Below are 16593 nucleotides of genomic sequence, written 5' to 3' on the forward strand. Positions count from 1 at the left end.
AAGGCTTCTAGAGCTATGGCTTTGCTCTTGGTATATATTAGAGGAGTGTTTATTGAAACCACCTTTTGCCAGAAGAATGGGAGGTTGTGGCACGCTGCAGAGGCTGCTGTCTTGTGCACAGTTCCTTGCAGCTGGAGATCTCTCTGCCTATGGCAGAACAATTTCAGCCATTATTTGCAACATTTATACCTATAACTCAGCCCAAAGGTTATTTGTAGGGACAACACAACAACTGCTCTGCTCATATAAAAAGGTTCAGCTGTGTGGGAGGCCATGGGTACAAGCCACTCTGCTGTCTCATAGAAACTAGGTTCTTCTGCTATCGTCAGTGTGGCATCAGGGATAATAGCAGACGTAGTAGAACTGTGAGGACATCTCCGTGGTGTACAACGGAGCCTGTATTGTCATTCGTGCCATCTTGCTCATCTCAAACACAGATGTGTCTGACTGTCAAGAAGACAGGAAGGTGCACTCTAGTCAGGATGGAGTTTGGTGGCCCTGAACGCTGCGCCCCCTGCGGGCCCGGACGGCACTGTACTCCCGTCACGCCCAAAGCGGTTCGTGCCCGGCCGCAGCCCCGGCTCCACTCCCCATGTGCCCACGGCACAGTAATACACCGCCGCGTCCGCGAGCCGGGGCCGGGCGAGCCACAGGGCGCTGGAGCGACGGTCTTCCGACACCGACAGCCGTCCCGCCTGATCCGGAATCTCCTTGGAGCCTTTAAAAGCACTGACGAGGAATGTGGGGCCTCGGCCCGGGAGCTGACGGTACCAGTGGATGTACTCGCTGGACTGTATATTGGGGTGTGAACAGGTGATGTTGATGCCTGTGCCCTCGCTGGTCTGTGCCGACGGTTCCTGCTGCACCTGAGCTCTGCTCACAGCGACTGCTGAGAAGAAAAGAGGAAAGAAACTGAGAAAATGCATTTTCTCCGGCTGAAATTTCACACTGTAGCAGAGATGTACGGGCTGGAAAAGCAACCAACGATCCAGAAGCGTTCGCGCCACCGGACTCCGCAGGACCCAATGTCGGACCCCGCCTGCGGCAGCCCCGCGCACCCAAGAGCACAGCGGCCGGACCCGCCAGCCCCGACCGGCACTACCACAACCCGCTACTCCGCCGCCCGCGCCGCGCTGCCCCTGCCAGCCCTGGCTCTCTGCTCCGCCCCGCGGCACCTCCTCCCCGTCACCGCCCCAACTCCGCCCCGTGGCTAATCGGAACCACCTTGCTGTCATTTGGATGTCCAGCAATTACATCTAAAGACATCCGCTCTAAAACAGATCGTTGATGAAGGATTGCATGGAGTGCAGTTGGCCAGCAGTTCCTTGATTTCCCTTTCTCAGTCTAGCTATGGCTATTGTAGGGGTTGGAAGGGACCTCCAGAGATCATCGAGTCCAACCCCCTGCCAAAGCAGGTTCCCTACACCAGGTCGCACTGCCAGGGGAGAGCTGAGGGCCCCTTCCCCAGAGCTCCGCCTTGCAGAGACAAGGCTCCTCTCTCCCCGGGGTTGTTGCACGGCCAAGGAAGGTCCCTGCACCAGGGTGTCCTGCACAGCACAGAGGTACAAGGCGCTGTCAGAGAGCTCGACTTCTGACAGCTGCAGGAGGCTGTATTTCCCGGTGGTGTTCAGCCACGTGGTGAAACGGCTATTGTGCTTGGGGCCTGCTGCTGTGTGATATGTGACCAGTTGTGGGGCCTGGCCTTTCTTCTGCTGGTACCAAAACAAGCCATAAAAGTAGGAGGTCTGGTATGTGCAGGTGGTCTGGAAGGTATTTCTCTTCTCCACTGTGACCTGTCTTTCTTGCTGGGTGACAATGGTCTGCCCCACGGCATCTGGAAGAAGAAAGCAAAGGTGAGCAGCTCTGCAGGGAAGGCTCTGGGCTGCCAACACTGAGTGGACACAAAACAGATTGAGAGAGTGCTCGCTGTCCTTTTTCCTGCAGAAAAGTATTGAGGCCTGGGCAAGGTGGTTCTGGAAGGGGATCTGAGCTTGTAGGTCAGATCAGGTTCTGTGCTCCATTCCTGCTGAGGGCAACAGGGAACAGCCTGTCCTGGCTCTGCAGGTTGAAGGACCCATGGAGCTAGTGGGAAAAGATGCATCTTGCTTCCTCATCCACATCCTCTTGGAGAGCTCCTAAGACCCTTACTGTACACAAAGATGAGCTGAAGTTTGACAAGTGTGATCTCTGGCTATGTTGACATCCAAGAGAACACGGAAAGCCATGGTCAGTATGCATCAGGCAACATCCACTTCATGCTGATGGGATTAAATGTTTAATGCCACTCTTGTGACTTTGACAGGATCTGCTTCTTTCTGCTGGAAAGGCTGAAATGTGGGAATGCGGCAATGGATGCAATCTCTGCGGGTGGCAGGAGGTGGGTCAGAAGAGAAAGGAAGAAAAAGAGAAAAAAGAGAAAAACAAGAGATCGTTCTGTGGTCTCACTATCTTTCCTCATCACTTTTGACAGCAGCAGAATCTTGAGAGGACTGGTGCACAACCATGTTTGTCCATTAATATTTGCCCAAGGTTTGTTGTAACTCAGGAGCTGTTTGCCACGAAGACCCGGTGAGGCTGGTGAGCACTTCCTGGGGAGAAGATGGATGCCTTGATTAGAAGCCAGCACTTACCCAGCAGTTGTCCCAGGAAGGCAGTGAGGACGAGATAGCTGCGGTGCATGCTGAGACCGACCCTCCTGTTTGCTGAGTGAGAAGGAGGCAGAAAACCACCTCCCAGCCCAAGATGACACAGCTGCCGGAAATGAGTCTGCTGGCTCCACAGGCAGGGTGCACACTGCCATTAGCAACACCCACAGGTAACACCACCATTTCTTTTATAATCCTTAAGCACAGAGCCAAGTGCTGTTCCTCCTCTCTGGCTGACAAGCATTGCAGTTCCCCAGTGGAAACATACTTTCATCCACTGGCTTTACAAGGACTCCCACAATCTCACAGCCACATCCAATACCCCTGCCTGGTATGCTTTGGATGTGGTTTTGGTCTCTGACAGCCAGATCTCTACTGCACAGCAGTCTCTGCATCTACTGGCCTAGATCTTGGTGCACTCCCACATGAGAAATAGAGCACAGTTTCAACACTGCACAGACAAGTCAAGAATTAAGAAGACGACAGGATGTGCTGTGGTGGTCAGGCACAGGGCTTATCCCTGAAGGTGTACTGACCGGAAATTTTGTCCTCCTTCCTCTGCAGTGCATCCTGTTTTTCCTCCCTACAACCCATTTTGTGACGCCTTTGACCTTTCCCTAAACATTCCTTAATATGTGTGAATAGCCCCACAAGTCCCTCAAGAGCATTCCTCATCTTTCTTTTCATTTTGTCACTTGTCACTAACAAAACTCAGTCACTCATTTCTAATCTAACAGCAATCGTTCCCTAATGGCACTCGTTAGGTGCTGAAGAGTTCTTGTCTCCCTCCTTGTCTCCCTTATGCTTACATTTTGGGGTTACTCTATGCATTATCACTGTCCCTTTTAATTGTACTTCCCTTGGAACTGAGAAGGGACTTGATCCACAGCCAGCATGAACCAGCAGACCTCACAACCAACACACCTTACAGTGGCCTCTACTGAATCTACACCTCACCTGCAGGGGCACTAAATCCTGTCACACCATCTGGTGGTTTTAAGGAATAGCCACTGTGGGGACCGCTTGATTGTGTCTGCGACCTCGACATGCCGCACTCAAGGCGTGCAGCTCGAAGGCCTTACTCCGGAGGATGCCGAGCAGTGCGAGGGACATGTTCCATGTCAGCAATGTCAGCAATGTCAGCTCGGGAGGTCCCAGCCGGAGGTGCTGCATCGCCCCCTGCGGGCACGGACGGCACTGTGCCCCCGCCACGCCCAATGCGGTTCGTGCCCGGCCGCAGCCCCAGCTTAGCTTCCCGTGGGTCCACGGCGCAGTAATACACGGCCGCGTCCCCGAATCGGGGCCGGGCGAGCCACAGGGCGCTGGAGCGGCGGTCCGCCGACACCGACAGCCGCCCCATCGGGTCCGGAACTTCCTTGGAGCCTGTAACAGCGCTGACGAGGATTGCGGGGCCTCGGCCCGGGAGCTGTCGATACCAGTGGATGTAATTGGCTTGTATGCTGGGGTGTGAGCAGGTGATGTTGATGCCGGTGCCCTCTCTAGTCTCTACCGAAGGCTCCTGCTGCACCTGGGCTCTGCACGCAGCCAATGCTGAGAATAAAATAAACATCAAGCTCAGGAAATGCCTTCACTAGAAAATCAATGTTATGTAGAGGAGAAAATAAAAGGTTCACGGAGATTAACGTTTTCTGAGTAGATGAAATATCTCACTAACTTGTTGTCTGGGGAAAAAGAAAAAAAGCTGGGATATTTTTACGGAGGTTCCAAACCAGAAAGAGCAAGGGGTGAGAGCAAAAGTTGTTGCGGGAAGCAGCAGCGTGGGGAGGGATTTTTTAAGGAACGCAGGGAGAAAGGGCAGACAGGTGGGAAGGCGCACTGAGCTCTCTGGTAACAGCCGGTCTGAATGCAGCCAGCAGGAAAGAAAGGGTCAACATGTCGGAAAGAAACCCCAGCAGCCCCGCGCACCCAGGAGCACTGCGGCCAGCCCCGCGGCCCGGCACTGCCGCATCCCGCCGCTCCGCCGCCCGCTCCGCGCTGCACTGCCAGTCCCTGCTCAGCTCGGCACTCGGCGCCTCTTCCGCCGCCGCCAGCTCCGCCCTGGGGCTGCGCCCTGCGCCGGCGTCACTCGCGGTTGCTCCGAGCTGCGAGTGTTGGGCTCCTATGTGCGGGCAGCGGGTTTTGGGCTCTGCATGTGCTGCAGCGTAGGCCGGGCACTGCGGTGTAGGTGGAGAGCTGAGAAAAGGCTGCGAAAGCCCCTTGGTACAGGAGAAAGCAGCTGCCCGCCTACAGCGTCCCCAGAGAGAAGGGCAGCCGAGAGCTCACACAGTGGCATGGGACGGCTCGAGCAGTGCAACGCTTCTGAGCCTTTGTCGCCCGTCTGTGCCCAAGGAGCTGCGGGAACGGGTCGTGTACTCCGGGTTCCGCAGCTCCTGCTGCCCTTGGTGCTGATGTTGCTGCTCGAGGAGCCCCAGAAAGGCCGGCAGCGTCACCGGGACAGACGGCTGGGAACGTGCAGCAACAGGCTTTGACTTCTGCTTTTTGACCTCTGTTCCGATAGTGAGACGGGGACACTCCTATATATACTATATATATGTATGTGTGTGTATATATGCTTATAAGGCACTTCATCCAGTCACATAGAGCATTAATGGAAATTCAAAGACTACTGGTCCAGCACTCATCCCTCAGAAGCCCCATTATAGATTCCTGTTCCCAGCTGTACTCTGAATAACAGTCACAGCAGTTATAGCCCAGCAGATCATCTAGTTTTTCACCTACATTATTATGCATTAACCCAAGCCATAACTCACCTATTTGATTGTGAGGGGACTATACAACAGGCAGTGAATGTGGTCATGCCAAAATCTAGGCACATAACATTCACTATCCTTGATTTTTTCACCGTCTCCTGAGCAGTGTACAGGATGCACTGATGTTGCTCAGACATTATTTGCCCTCTGCACAAACGCACTGACTGCTGCGGGAAAGGGAAAGGATCCTACACTACTCTGCACTACAGAAACAGGACAGAGCAGGCCTCGTTCACAGCTCTGATGCCATCTGGATTTGCCTGTTCATGTCTTTGTTAGAACCTTTTTTAGCCTCCATAATACTCTTATCCCTGGGACAGAAAAAAAAGAGGCAAAAGAGCCAAGCAGGATTGTCCTGGGAGCACCTTGAGGTGGAATAAGGTCACACCCAGGAGCTGTGCCACTTGCCAGAATGCCTCCAAGTAGTGGAGTTCAGCATGACACCATTTGCCTCTGTTGGACTCTTCCAGCACAAGAGCTGAATCTTCGTCCCAAATGGATTTGTATTGCCCAGAAATACCCGAGTCTCCATTCTAGCCACTCCTAAGTGGCCTTCAGCAAGGACTGAGCATAGCACTAAGCCAGAAATGAAACTGAACAGCATAGGAAAACAACGAGGCCTACATCTGCAATGTTTTGAACAGAGGTGGAGCTTCTCAGAAAATATTACTGCTGTCTTTTCTCCTCAGTGATCTCTGTTAGAACCCCTCAAAGCCAGCCTGAAGTGACCTCCTTTCCCCTCTACACTTCTTGGCCAGGAAATGAGGGCCCCGTGGCAACACTGTTGTAGGAATGAAACTTGTTTCTTCCTGCTGCACCGCACACTTGAAGGCCACTCTTGGAGTGATTTTATTTCCTTCTTCAGACAAACTGAACATATGCTATATCCTTTAGTGTGTCCTTCCCTGCTTTCGTGGAAGAAGAGTGGCTTCTACTAAATCCAGCAACAGTGGCAAAAGATAACTGGACATAGCAGTGGTTCTCCCTAGATGATAAAAACAAGTACAAGTAATGTATTCAAAGGAAAGCTTAAATTTGGCAACTGCCAAACTATTTTGCCTAGGCTTGTTTTTTTAATTGAATAATTTCCAAAGGATAGCAAGTGTGCTTTTCTCTCTGTAGGGTGATGTAAATAGATACTGGAATTCCCCTGAATTCCCATGGGCTATGTGCATCTGCAACCAAATGTTTTGCACTTCAGCCAAGCCTCAGCAGTACAGAAGGGCTGCTGCTGGGAGGTCTCTGGTGAGACTGAATATGGAGGATGATGGCAGGGTTGGATTTCAACACTGCTGCACGTGAGGGTGCTGCAATCACAGCACTCTTCAGCACAGTGCCTTTCCTGACCCAATTGTCCCCAAGATGAGAGAATCTACTGGTTCCCTGTGCCTTGACTTTCTTGCTGTTTTCCACCACAAAACCTGCAGTCACACCTTCTGCCAGGCCACTCCTGTTCCTTTTTTTTTTTTTTTTTTTTTGTTAAAAAAGCCACAGTGTCCACAGATCATCTCATCACCTGTGAAATGCAGGGAATCAGGGAATCGTAGCATACTCAGAGGTAGAGCAAACACACAAAAGTCTGTGACTCCATCACCTTTCTCCACACAGGCTTAAGGAAAGCTAAACCACAATGCTCTTGATTCTGGTCTCATTTGTAACAGCTTGTTTCTCATCTCTTTCAAGAAATCTACTAAAAAATGGGAATTGTGGTATGATGGAAGCACAGGTGGAAAATGCCTTCTGAAGAGTAAAAGGAGAGGGAGCAGGGAGAACTATGAAGATAATGCCGATGTCAGAACATATGATGAATAGCAAAGCATTTAGGAAAATGAGGAAGAGAACAATCAAGTTCCTGTCCTAAAGACCAGGCTACAAACTGACCCAGACCTACAGGCTAAATGGACAATGATATTCCTGGCAGTACGCAATATATATACATATATGTAAAGCAAAGAGCAACACTGAGAAGACTAGACATTCTAGATTCCCAGATGACTGTGACTTTCACCTGGAAACACTTATAATTCTCCCATATGACAAAAGAAATCCTCCACTTTTGGGAACAATGTTATACCAGATCTTCATGAAGATGAACTTGCTAAGGAAGATAGAGACTGGGATCCTCAGGTGCCTTTCACTTCCCACACTGACAAAGGAGAAGTCATTCTCATTAAGTTTAGGAGAGGCATGGGAAAGATAATGGCAAACAGGACCATGTGCCACCTGGGGTGGTCTGTTAAAGCCCAAAAAAATCAATTTGATCACTGATCTCCTGCTCTCTTTTGTCATGGCTCTACATTTTCTGGTTCACTGCTGTTTTGTTGAAGCCATTGCCCTCAGATGCAGCATCATCACATCCCTCCTACTGGTCTCTCTAGGAATTCCCTTCTCTCCCAATTACTGCATTCTCTGACAAACAGCCCTCTGAAAATAAAGGCTACATCAATGCACTCACTAAAGAGCAAGCACACATAGAATGACATCTAAAGACATCCGCTGTAAAACAGATCTCTGAAGAAGTTTTGAATGGAGTGCAGTTGGCCTTGTATTCCAGTTCCTTGTATTCCCTTTCTCAGTCTAGCTATGACTTCAACTGACATGACGCCAGAGAGATGACAGAGCTGCATCACAATGACATTAGCCAATCAAACACCCTTGGATGAATTGCTCATCAGCTCAAGAACACAAGTATATCCAAGTTTCATGACTAATCATGAAAATGTAAGAAATAGAAGCATTCATTATGTTAGATATGCACTTCTCATTATTTACTCTGTCTCAAGGTCCAGTGGACATACAATCTCCTTAGCTATCTATTTGCTGCCACGGTGGACACTTTGCTCACTATTCTTCCCTGGCAAGTTTCCTCTCAGGAGGAGCTGTGGTCTTCCTGACTGCATCCCTGCATCCTCTTTGGAAGTTGCATGTCTGTGACTACTGATAGAGCCTCTTCTGTGATGCAGGATATCACCATTGTCCAGCCTCAAACATCATGACTGCCTCTCTCTATGGCCTGTTTGCAATGGACTCCATCTGCTGTTCCTTGGCAGCCAAGAGGTCCAACTGAACTTCAGAATGCGTTACACATTCAACACCCAATTGGTCAATAAATATTTATTTCCCTACATTAGCTAACCTTGTCATGTCTTGTCAAATACCTGGAATGTATTTGACTGTTCTGCACTGCACAAGGAAGGGTGTTCAAGGTGCTTTAAAGCAGCCAGAGGAGGGCAGCAGAGCTGATAGGGGGGCTGGTAGGCATGTCCTGTGAGGAGAGCCTGAGGACACGTGGGTTCTGCAATTTGGAGAACACAAAGATTAGGGACATTTTTGCTCTCTACAACTTCCAGAAGAGGGAAAGCAGAAAGGGTGGTGCTGGTCTCTTCTCCCTGTTATCTGGTGAGAGGACATGTGAGGGAATGTCACAAGAGGAGATGTTCAGGCCAGACAGTAGTGATGCTGCAGATCAGTTGATCATGAAACTCTCAGAGATTCAAATTGGAGGGCTAGAAGCCTGGCTTTTATCCTGGCTTTTATCCATTTTCTGTGCTGGATGCATGGGGGATAAGCTCCACCTATCAGGTGTATGTTGCACAAAATACCCTCAGTTTATATTCATTACTTCTGTAACATATGCAAACATTTTCCTGTACAGTACACAGATATTCCATAGTTCCCTTAAAATCATTAATGTAGAGTTCTGTCTCATCGCACATGTTCAGAATTTTGTGGTGGTGGTCCCACAGCCCTCTGGATGAAGTCAGTACTCTTCCTCCCTGTCATCACTGCTTGAACCCTGTCTTCACCAATGCTCAGTTAGTTCTTTGCCTTGATTACACAATCCTTGCATACACAAAATGAGCTGATTCAAAGCAGAACTTCCCTTGCCTACTTGATACAAGCAGTTCAGTATATCACTGTTATCTAGTTGGAAAAAGGGCACAGATTCTTCCTGTTTTCTCAGAAAAATCCAGGGTATCCATCAATGAGCATTAGCAAGCTTAACACTATTGATACAACTGGTATCACTAGGATAAAAATAGTTTAATGTGAAGGTGGTCAAACATTGGTACAGGCTTCCTAAATATGTGGATGATGCCCCATGCCTGTCAGTGTTGACTGACATTTTAATAATGCGTTCATGAATATGCTTTTCCTTGTTGTTAACACTAATGAGGTCAGGTAGTTGAACCTGAAGATGCCTTCCAGGTCCTCTTCTCTGCATTAGCTTTGCTAGCAAGAAGACAGATTAGCAGAATCTATTGGGATCCTGAATTGCCCCTGATGTGACAAGAATACTTGTTGCTAAGAGGGCCACACAAGTCACAAAACAACTCACCAGCTCATGCACACGTGGGGAATCATGCAAACCTCTATACCCACAGGCATTTGCATAAATCCAGCACACAGGCTCTATTGTTTCACACCAATGCTCTAAAAATTACTGCTCTGATATCATTTTCCTTTGCTGGATTCTTCCAGTATGTGAACGGAGTGTTCTACCCACACTGACATGTGTTGCCTGGAAATGCTTAGGTTTTTCTTCCTACCACTCAAAAGATGCCTTCCATGAGTAATGGGAATGACAGAAGTTGGGATGTGAAAAGTTCAGGAAACCAATACATAGGTCATATCATTAGCTGAGATGTTTTGCATTCAAGAGGAACTTGTCAGAAAATAATCACTACTTCAAGTTGTGCCTCTGGAAAATGGGGCAGCATGGGTCCATTATAAAAGACAGCCCAGCTCCTTGCTGCCTCATCCACTTCTCTCAACATCTTCCTCTTGGGAACCAGGTGAGTGTGAAACCCCTTCTTGTTCTCTTTATTCTCCAAACAGAGCTCTGAGCTCAACGGAACTTTCACCTGCTATAAGCTCTGTTCCATGCCTGGCTCCACTTATCATGAGAGAGGGAATTAGGGAGAATGTTTGTCTGGGGAGGATGGTGGGCCTGTAAGGAGGTAACTTGTGGCCTAAAGTCTAGGCAGTGCTTGTATAACTCCCAGAGGCTTTTACTGGGCTGTGTCAGGATGAGACCAAGAATCCCTTGCACATTCCTGAACTGTCTTCATATCCCAGCACTGCAGGCACTTTGATTCCTTCATAGCGTGATGATAGGCTGCTCCTCATGTGTCCTCATGTTCTGTTTTCGCCCTGCCCCCTCTGCCAGGTGTACCTCCATCCCTGAGACATGTCCTGCTGCAACCAGTGCCAGCCATGCAGGCCCTGTGGCCCGACTCCTCTGGCCAGCAGCTGCAATGAGCCCTGTGTCAGGCAGTGCCAGAACTCCACCATTGTCATCCAGCCCTCTCCCGTGGTGGTGACCCTGCCTGGACCCATCCTCAGCTCCTTCCCACAGAACACCGCCGTGGGATCCTCCACCTCTGCTGCTGTTGGCAGCATCCTCAGCTCTGAGGGTGTGCCCATCACCTCTGGGGGCCTTGACCTCTCCTGCATTTCCAACCGCTACTGTGGCAGAAGGTGCAATCCCTGCTGAAGGTGGTGCAGGCAAGGACCCCCAGGAATTCTGAACATGGCAATGGACAGAGAAAGAAATGTGTTGCTGTTTTTGCTCTGCAAGTCAGACATGTGGTGGCAGCATTTTGGCTCTCTGTCAACATGGAGAAAGTCTACTGATACTTGTTCTTACTCACTCTTTCTATCTAATATCATTTCTGTCCTTTTACTTTTAGAGACCTCTGTTGTTACCCCCTAAAATGAGCCCTGAGTGACCTGCTCATCTCCCAAAACTCTGGGCTGGGAGATACAGCTCATTGGCAATGCGGATGTATGAAATGGGGTCGGATTCTTGTCTGCTCCTGCTGTTCACTGCCCACAGGGCCTCTTCTTGGAGTGACAATATTTCTGTCCTTAGACTCATTAAACAATTTCTGCATCCCTCAGTGTTTCCTTCTGTGTTGGTGTGGACTTTTTCCCTCCACATCTGCAGAGATGGCCAAGGGAGAAAGTGATGCCTTTGGTGATAGCAAGCTTGGAAGACTCCATCACTCCTCAGGTTATTGGAGGTCATGGCACACTGCAGACATTCATTCTTCAAGCACACTCTCTTGAAGGAGAGGAAGACATTGCTAGATGTTACTCCACAAACAATTACCATCAGTCACTCACTGACTTCTGGTGTTTCTCCTTACACAGATCTCCTTGACCCTTGAGCATGTCAAATGAATGGAAATCCTGACAGATGACATCTTCATGAGAGGACCTTTGTGCACGGGGAAGGTCCAGAGAAGGCAGAAGTCCCACAGACTCTGGGGAAATCTGTTGCTCTGGCTTTGGGAGGGGCAGTGCTGATGTTCCCACAAAACCATCCAGAACTTGGAAGGCGGTGTTTTCATGGGTATTGGCCTATGTCTCTATTGTACATTCACATGACTTGGACTAGCTCGTCACTGAGAGTACACCTTCCCTGACTGTGGGAGTAGTACATCTGAGTGTGGGAAGTACACCTTCCATTCTCCTCCAGGCATTCATTCAGACATTCTTCATGACCCTTCCTGGAAGTGACTTACTAATTGCAGTCTCTCTAGTATACCGTTTTCCTTGTTCCTGACTTTTTCTCTTCTGTCTCATACCCGGCCTAGAAGTCATGGGACCTCTCAATCCTAACACTCAGATAAAACTTCTGTGACAAACAGATGGGTGTGATAAAATCCGGAAAATGAAAGGGCAGTGTAAGTGGAAACAGCCACACAGCCTGTATGATTAGCTGGGATGTCTTCCATTTATTACAAACACTGCAGAAAATGGTCACTCCTATGCATGCTCACCCCAGGCCAAGGGCAGTGCAGGACCAATGTATTAACAAAAGAAGGGTCTCGTCTGGATGAAGACAAGAAACCCTCTCACCTCTCTGAGACACGTCCTGCAATGTCCATGTCCTGCCATGTCCATCTTACTGTACAAACTCACCAGCCAACAGCTGCAAGTATATACTGTCATCATTAAATCCCTTCCTATGACAGTGGCCCTGCTTGGCCTCACCCTCATCTCTTATCTGCCAAACATCATTGTGGGATCCTCCACATCTGCTGTGATTGACAGCATCCTCAACAGTGACGGAGTCTCCATCACCTCTGTGTTATTTGATCTCTACTCTATTTCCAGACACGACTATGGCAGAAAGTGCATGTCGTGCAGAATACTAAGGTCCTTATCTGCTACACTTTTCTCTCTTTTCCTTGTATTCCCTTCACAGTGTGTAATTCCCCATAGCCAACCCAGATTATATTGTGCTCACTCTCACTATATGGGACCAACAGAAAGCTGTCCAATCAGATCTGAACCATGGGTGATAGGCAAAGTTTTTTGGCAACACATGGAAGACACAAGTTGCTAGTAATGAATGGCAGCCCTGGACTGCATATGGTAAGGTGAGGACTTATGGGACTCTTTCATCATGTGGAAAGCATTCATGTGGAAGAATTACTACTGGAAAAACATGCCTCATCTCCTGTGCCCCTCCCAACTCTGAGATTTCCACATAGAGCTTAGGGAAAGAAGCTCTTACTGAAGCAGTGTAACAGCAACATTGCTTTCTCCAGGAAGGGTCACATCTGGTGATGTTCACCCTGCTGGGAAATTGGGCAAATGTCCATGAACCAAGAAGCAGTCTGCATGGGACTGCAAAGCTCAGGTGACTTTCAGACCTGCTGCTTAAAGCCTACAGTGCACAGCAGACAAATCACAATGCAGCATGTGTTGTCTGCACAGCCCACGGAAAAACTCCTGTGCCCCAGGAGTGTAAAGGAAGAGGATGTCCAGGTCAGGACCTCTTCCATCACTTTTCATTCCTCTCAAGAAACAGACATCAGCGCCTTCTGGAAGAGGATGTTGACCTGCAGATCTCTGTGTGCACAGGGGAAGCAGCGCTGCCAGGGGAGAACTGAGGCCCCTTTCCCCAGAGCTCCACCTTGCACAGACACGGCCCCTCCCTCCCCGGGGTTGTTGCATGGCCAACGAACCTCCCTGCACCAGGGTGTCCTGCACAGCACAGAGGTACAAGGCGCTGTCAGAGAGCTCGACTTCTGACAGCTGCAGGAGGCTGTATTTCCCGGTGGTGTTCAGCCATGTGGTGAAATTGCCGTTGTGCTTGGGGCCTGCTGCTGTGTGATATGTGACCAGTTGTGGGCCTGGCCTTTCTTCTGCTGGTACCAAAACAAGCCATAAATACTGGAGGTTTGGTATGTGCAGGAGGTCTGGAAGATGTTTCCCTCCTCCACTGTGACTTGTCCTTCTTGCTGGGTGACAATGGTCTGCCCCATGGCATCTGGAAGAAGAAAGTGAAGGTGAACAGGGAAGGCTCCGGTACGCCAAAAATGATTGGGTACAAAATAATGGGAGAGAAGGCAGAAAGTTGTTGAGGCCTAGACATAGCAAGGTGGTTTTGGAAGACCTCTGATGTTGTAGGCCAAAGCAGATGCTGTGCTGTTTCCCTGCTGAGGGCAACAGGGAACAGCCTGTCCTGGCTCTGCAGGTTGAAGGATCCATGGGGCTACTGGGAAAAGACACATCCTGCTTCTTTATCCCTGTCATCCTGGAGCACTCTTACGTCCCTCAGTATACTCTAAGCTGAGATGGGGGGTGACAAATGTCATCTCTGCCTGATCTGATATCCAGGAGAATACAGGAGGCCATGGACAATGTGCACCAGCCTGCATCCCCTTAATGCTGATGGGATGAGATTTTTAATGTCACTCTTGTGACTTTGACAGGATTTGCTTCTATTTGTAGGAAAAGCTGAAATGTGGGAATGCAGAGATAGCTGTAATCTCCGGTGGTTGCAGCAGATATGCCAGAAAAAAAAGCAGAGAAAAGCAGAAGAGGTCCTGAAGTCTCTCTTATGTATCTTCCCTCATCATTTCCAACAGCAGCAGAATCTTGAGAGGACTGGTTCAAAACCATGTTTGTCTACCATTGTTTGCCCAAGGCTAAGTTTTACTCAGGAGCTGTTCGCCACAAAGACCCGGTGAGGCTGGTGAGCACTTCCTGAAGAGAAGATGGATGCCTTGATTAAAAGCCAGCACTTACCCAGCAGTTGTCCCAGGAAGGCAGTGAGGACGAGATAGCTGCGGTGCATGCTGAGACCGACCCTTCTGTTTGCTGAGTAAGAAGGAGGCAGAAAACCACCTCGCAGCTTAAGATGTCACAGCTGCCGGAAATGACTCTGCTGACTCCACAGGCAGGGTGCACGCTGCCATTAGCAACACCCACAGGTAACACCACCATTTCTCTTATAAGCCTTAAGCATGGAGCTAAGTGCTCTTCCTGCTCTCTGGCTAATGAGGATTGCAGTTCCAAGGTGGAAGCACACACCTTCACCCACTGGCTTGACAAGCACTCCCATAGTCACACAGCTCATCAGTGTTAACACAGGCCCCTGCCAGGAGCCAGCATGTGGCTCTCAACCATTTTTTAGGATAGGCCAGCCTGCTGATCACTGGCCAACAAATGCATGCAGTCCCCCACTCCTCTCACACACTTCCCCACACTCGTGCTGGTCCCGCAGATATTACCATGGGATCTCAGCCTGCTGAACCTCCACTCCCAGGCTTTGTGTTTCCTTACCCACCTCTGTCCCATTTTCCTCACAGTTTAATCCTGATGTGCTATGGATGTGGTTTTGGCCATTGGCAGCCAGTCTCTACATCTGCTGTCCTTGACCTTGGTGCACTCCCATATGAGAAAGAGAGTACATTTCAATGTTACACAAGTAAGTCAGGACTTACGAAGAGACCTGTGCTGTGCTGGTCAGGCATAGGTCTTATCCCAGCAGGTGTACTGACTGGAAATCTGTGTCCTCCCTCCTCTGAAGTGCATCCTGGTCATTTTCTCACTGCCGCATTTCCCACAACTTTGACCCATTATGTATGCATTGCCTTAAAATTTGTCAGAGATTACACAGATGGCTCCAGTGCATCCTTATTATTTGTTTTCATCTTCTAACTTGTTGCTCACAAAGTTCTATGTCACTCACATCAAATCTAACAGCTTTAGTTTCCTAATGGCCAAAGAATTATGGTCCGAAGAGTTCTGGTTCCCTTCCTTGTCTCCCTTTTTGCTTACAGTTTGGGGTCAGTCTGTGCTTTGCTTATCAGACTCCATTTTACTTGTAATTCCCTTTAAACTGAGAAGGGACTTGATCCACAGCCAGCATGAGGCAGTAGCCCTCACAGTCAACACACCTTACAGAGGCCTCTGCTGAAAATACACCTCACCTCCAGAGGCCCTCAATCCTGTCACACTATCTCATAGTCTGAAAACAGAGACACTGTGGGGACCACCTGTGTTTGTGCGGTGTTTGTGACCTCGACATGCCGCGCTCATGAAGGTGTGCAGCTGGAATGCCTTACTCCGGAGGATGCCGAGCAGTGCGAGGGACATTCTCCAGGTCAGCACTGTAAGCTCGGGCGTCCCCAGCGGGAGGAGCGGCATCGCCCCCTGCGGGCCCGGTCGGCACTGTGCATCCGCCACGCCCAAAGCGGTTCGTGCCCGGCCGCAGCCCCGGCTCCTCTCCCCGTGTGCCCAAGACGCAGTAATACACCGCCGCGTCCCCGATCCGGGGCCGGGCAAGCCATAGGGCGATGGAGCGGCGGTCTGCCGACAGCGACACCCGCCCCGCCGGGTCCGGAACCTCCTTGGAGCCTTTAATGACGCTGACGAGGAATGTGGGTCCTCTGCCTGGGAGCTGACGGTACCACTGGATGACTTGGTCTAACTGTGTGTCGGGGTGTGAGCAGGTGATGTTGATGCCGGTGCCCTCGCTGGTCTCTGCAGACGGCTCCTGCTGCACCTGGGCTCTGCTCACAGTCACTGCTGAGAAGAAAAGCAGCAGCAAACTCAGAAGATCCATTGTCTCCCGCTGAAATTTCATGCAGGCTGAGAGAGCTGCACGAGCTCGGAGAGAAGCCGAAGGGCAAGATGAGAGCACAGCCCCATCCCCCTGTAGCCCCCGCAGTGCGACCCCGCCGGCGGCAGCTCCGCGCACCCAGGAGCACCACGGCCAGAACCGCCAGCCCTGTTGCCCGCCACAACCTCATCCCGTTGTTCCGCAGCCCGCGCAGCGCTGCTTCCGCCAGCCCCGGCTCTGCTCCTCCCTCGGCGCCTCCTCCCCTCCGCCGCCGCCAGCTCCGCCCCGGGGCGGCGCCCTGCTCCATTGT

General features: G+C 50.2%; 5 pseudogenes and 1 gene segment (V, D, J or C); 1 reads left to right on the plus strand and 5 right to left on the minus strand.

Annotated features, from left to right (window-relative positions):
- Nucleotides 1-15: 15 nt before the first annotated feature.
- LOC146757222 (uncharacterized) lies at nucleotides 16-1309 on the minus strand (annotated as a pseudogene).
- LOC146757223 (T cell receptor alpha variable 1-2 pseudogene) lies at nucleotides 1257-2679 on the minus strand (annotated as a pseudogene).
- LOC107307799 (T cell receptor alpha variable 17-like) lies at nucleotides 2107-4736 on the minus strand (annotated as a pseudogene). Its single transcript, XR_014937129.1, has 2 exons — nucleotides 4572-4736; nucleotides 2107-4196 (listed from the first exon to the last, which is right to left on the minus strand). The product of XR_014937129.1 is annotated as a T cell receptor alpha variable 17-like (transcript).
- Nucleotides 4737-10586: 5850 nt separating this feature from the next.
- LOC146757224 (feather keratin Cos1-1/Cos1-3/Cos2-1 pseudogene) lies at nucleotides 10587-10913 on the plus strand (annotated as a pseudogene).
- Nucleotides 10914-11533: 620 nt separating this feature from the next.
- LOC107324958 (T cell receptor alpha variable 20-like) lies at nucleotides 11534-15237 on the minus strand. The segment is given in 3 exon segments: nucleotides 11534-11751; nucleotides 13399-13703; nucleotides 14465-15237. Coding segments are annotated over 3 exon segments (572 nt in total).
- Nucleotides 15238-15343: 106 nt separating this feature from the next.
- On the minus strand, nucleotides 15344-16578 carry LOC146757225 (T cell receptor alpha variable 26-2-like; annotated as a pseudogene). The gene is made up of 2 exons (XR_014937130.1): nucleotides 16469-16578; nucleotides 15344-16321 (listed from the first exon to the last, which is right to left on the minus strand). The product of XR_014937130.1 is annotated as a T cell receptor alpha variable 26-2-like (transcript).
- Nucleotides 16579-16593: the final 15 nt, after the last annotated feature.

The sequence above is a fragment of the Coturnix japonica genome, chromosome 24 (genome assembly GCF_054131305.1).
Source record: "Coturnix japonica strain WE chromosome 24, WE-NBRP24, whole genome shotgun sequence".
NCBI classification, from domain to species: domain Eukaryota; kingdom Metazoa; phylum Chordata; class Aves; order Galliformes; family Phasianidae; genus Coturnix; species Coturnix japonica.